The sequence below is a fragment of the Antrostomus carolinensis genome, unplaced genomic scaffold (genome assembly GCF_000700745.2).
Source record: "Antrostomus carolinensis isolate BGI_N321 unplaced genomic scaffold, ASM70074v2 scaffold29919, whole genome shotgun sequence".
NCBI classification, from domain to species: domain Eukaryota; kingdom Metazoa; phylum Chordata; class Aves; order Caprimulgiformes; family Caprimulgidae; genus Antrostomus; species Antrostomus carolinensis.
This window is the reverse complement of record NW_010338362.1, coordinates 8,871-12,443: the sequence shown is the minus strand read 5'-3', so window position 1 is coordinate 12,443 and position 3,573 is coordinate 8,871. Positions and strand designations below refer to the sequence as shown.

Sequence of the window (3,573 nt, the reverse complement as noted above, 5' to 3'; positions counted from 1 at the left end):
TTGGAGAGTAAGTCACTTCCCAATGCGTCATTTTCACATGGAAAATCAAGAGGGGATGAGAGGGCAGAGTTCACTGCATTCCTGACTCTCCACAGCCTTGTGCTGCACATAGCTGTACACACTTCCAAGGGAGGACACCACTCTCATTAGGCTTTGCTTTGTCTGTTCTGTATCTGCCTAAGTGGCCAGGCAAAGTGCAAAGCAGTGCAAACTTGATTAGCTTTCAACAAGCTAATAATGCAATGCTGACCACCCTTAGTGATTAACCTGAGAGGCTTATCAGAGGCACACGGTTAGAGAGAAAACATTTTAGGCTAACAAACCCCACTGTATCTAGCAGCCACAGTTACACATTTCATACATTTCACACTATTTCTGCAAGGCACTCTCCTCCTCCCCACCTGCTGAATTTCACTTGAATTTCACAATCCCTAAAAATTAGGGCAGAAATAACACAGAATGAAAGGTAGTTTATGCTTTCAGATTTCTTCCTCGCACTTACCTACACTTGTAGGAAATATATCCTCATTGTTGATTTGCACCTCGATCCAGTCCATGAGAAGATTCATATACTGGGGTGCGGGCAACGCTGTGGGCTTCTTGTACTTTATGTCGTCCTGCCACCGGTACTCATACTTAGGGCCCCCAGACATCACTGGGCAGGTTCTGTCTGTGCAGAACTCACAGATAGTTCCATAAATGAGGTTGATCCTATTGAAGAAGTCAACAACATGGACAGCCACCCAGTCATTCTGGTCTTCTCCACTGGGTAACTGCACAGCCGCTTTCAAGTCCACGCCCGAGTTCAGAGAGGCCTGCGCTCGTTTGTGAAGTTCAAACCTCTGGGTTCCAGGTTCAAACTTGCGTTTTGGGCGGAAAGTCTTATCCTTATTAAAGACTTGCTTGAGTGCTATGGACATGTCTGCTAATCTTCTGCTCCACAGCAGCTGGCAGAAAAACACAACTGAGATTTAATGCAGGTATCTGAAAACAGCTGCTCCCTATCACAGGTCCTGCAGGCACTGTTCTTTTTCTCAGAGAAGCTTGTTACCAACTTCAGAGCAGTCTACTAGCTCTTCCTCTTGAAAGCCTTTCCGAAAGGCTTCATGTCCCTAAGGATATGGAAACAATACACATTAGTGTTATGCTCAAGTCTGGCCCTGTCATTTTCTTACTGTTCTGCCATCATTTTCTAGTAATTATGAGCTGAAAAGCAAATATATAACAAGCTACCCTTAAAAACTGTCCATCTTGTAACCTGATAAACATTTAAGAGGAAAAAAAAAAAGTCTCACTTTTTAAAAGTATTAAGGAATCAATTTTTCGGTCCTTTTTAAATATCTACTGAAATAGAGGCCCTTAAGTTATAAAGATGGGAATTCAATAAATCTTTTATAATCCTCCTATATTTAGGTCATTTTTTAAACCTTTTCATTTTGCTACATTTTTACAGTAAAAACTTAGTAGGCAAAATACTATGTTACAATTTAGAAGCTTTATCTAACTGGTCCTAAAGCGACTGATGGTGCCTCTAAGCATATGCCATAGCTTCAGTGCTCTTCTCTGTAGGAAAAAACCACCAAGCGAGATATTTCTATATCCGTTCTCTATTTTCAATTTTGCAAATCTCATAAAACCTAGTTACAGTGAAACCTAGAGTACTGCACAGAAATAATTCCTGTTTGCCACAGAACGGTACATACTGGGTCTCTTTAGCTTGGAGAAGAGGAGGCTGAGGGGAGACCTCATTAATGTTTACAAATATGTTAAGGGTGAATGTCATGAGGATGGAGCCAGGCTCTTCTCAGTGATGCCCAATGGTAGGACAAGGAGCAATGGGTGTGAGCTGGAACACAGGAGGTTCCGTTTAAACTTGAGAAGAAACTTCTTTACAGTGAGGGTGACAGAGCACTGGAACAGGCTGCCCAGGGAGGGTGTGGAGTCTCCTTCTCTGGAGACATTCAAAACCTGCCTGGACGCCTTCCTGTGTGATCTCATCTAGGTGTTCCTGCTCCAGCAGGGGGGTTGGACTAGATGATCTTTCAAGGTCCCTTCCAATCCCCAACATTCTGTGATTTCTCCTGACCCATCTTCAGGAATTCAGTAGTGGTCCTGATTTTCTATTGCACTGTGTAGAATAAGAAAGCAATGGTGAATCTGCCACTTTTTTTATACCTCTATTCATCATCTCTACAGAGGAATACTTGGCATTGTCGTTCTTACAAAAGGAAGGGCATAGACTTTGTGTTGTTTCACCTAACCTACTCTAGCAACAAAGAATGATTTTAAGAGCCAGCCTGACTGTAGAAATAAACTGCTGCATTAGTCTTGTTTGTTCTTACTTATACACATGCAGAAAAGCATTATCATCAGTAAATGCAGGCAGTTAGTACGCGATAGGGTAGATAGGGCTATTTCAATTAGACTTTGTTTTAGTAGTGAAGGTTTTATGACTAAAGACAGAGAATAAACATTTCATGCTGTGCATTATTTAAGTTAAATAACACAATATGTTTTAAATTTGTACAGCACTGTAAAAATCCTACCCTGTCAGTGGCTGATGAGTTCTCATCATGGGATGTATGTTCCACTGTTTCCCTTAACAGAAATAATGTCCATTTAAATTTTACTAGGCTGTATGTGGAAAGCACTAAATTCTGCTCAAGACAGTTCCCAAAGATTTGCTTAGGGGCAGAAAGAAAAGAAGTGTGGTTTGTTTTTTTTTTTCTTAAGCACCACAAGAAAGCAACACATAACTGAGCAAAGAGAAACCTGCTGTGCTAGACTCCTGTACCCACACAATAAAATGTAAGTGCCATAAAAAATCCTCTCCCCAATGGCTGAAAGATTAGCATCCAGCCAATCTGCCAGCAAGCTGCAGCTAAACAAAACCAGGAAAAAATCCACCTGTTTTTCCTTTGCTGACTGTATGATGGAGGGATATTCCAATAATCAGTTTAAAAACAGTCATTCTTTCTGTGACAGCAACATATGAGAATCCTGAGTATTCAAATCCAGAGACCTTGAAACCTGACAAAGTTCGGGGAAAGATGACTTTGAACAAAACTAACCTTGGAACAATGTAAAGTGTCATTGGCAGGAAATGAAGCCACTTCAAAGAGACAACTTTGCCCTGCAGTTTGTTACTGAGGCCCATAACCTCCAGCTCCCAAATGCTTTGCAGCAGTCAGCTATTTAAAAGCCTTTCAAAGAATAGTTGAGTTCTGCTGCAAAGACTGAGCTTGTGACGGATACCCTTTGAGATAGCATGGAGCCAATGTCCCAGTTTGAAATAATAATGATTTTAGCTCCAGAGTTTTACAGCTCAGGTAACTATTTTTTTCGCACTTTACTATACCTGGCACTCTTACGTGGCTATTTGAATCCTCTCCTTACCTGTAAATATTCACCAGAACATGCAAGAGGTTTTTATTTAAAACAACAAGCTGAGCACCAAATAAAACTCATCTTCAAAAGACACATTTTGAAGCACAGTACTCACTACTGTTAAACCTTTTCCAAGAGAAACAGAAGACACCGTATTTTATAAGCTATTTTCTACTGAATATGCAA

At 40.8% G+C, this 3,573-nt stretch overlaps 1 protein-coding gene across 1 annotated transcript; it reads right to left on the bottom strand.

The window, feature by feature from the left end:
• Positions 1-502: 502 nt before the first annotated feature.
• Positions 503-920, bottom strand: LOC104530800 (MOB kinase activator 3B; the record flags this gene model as incomplete). The annotated part of the gene is made up of 1 exon (XM_010175496.1): positions 503-920. A coding segment is annotated over exon 1 (418 nt), but the record flags the coding sequence as incomplete, so codon positions are not given.
• Between the last annotated feature and the right edge of the window lie 2,653 nt (positions 921-3,573).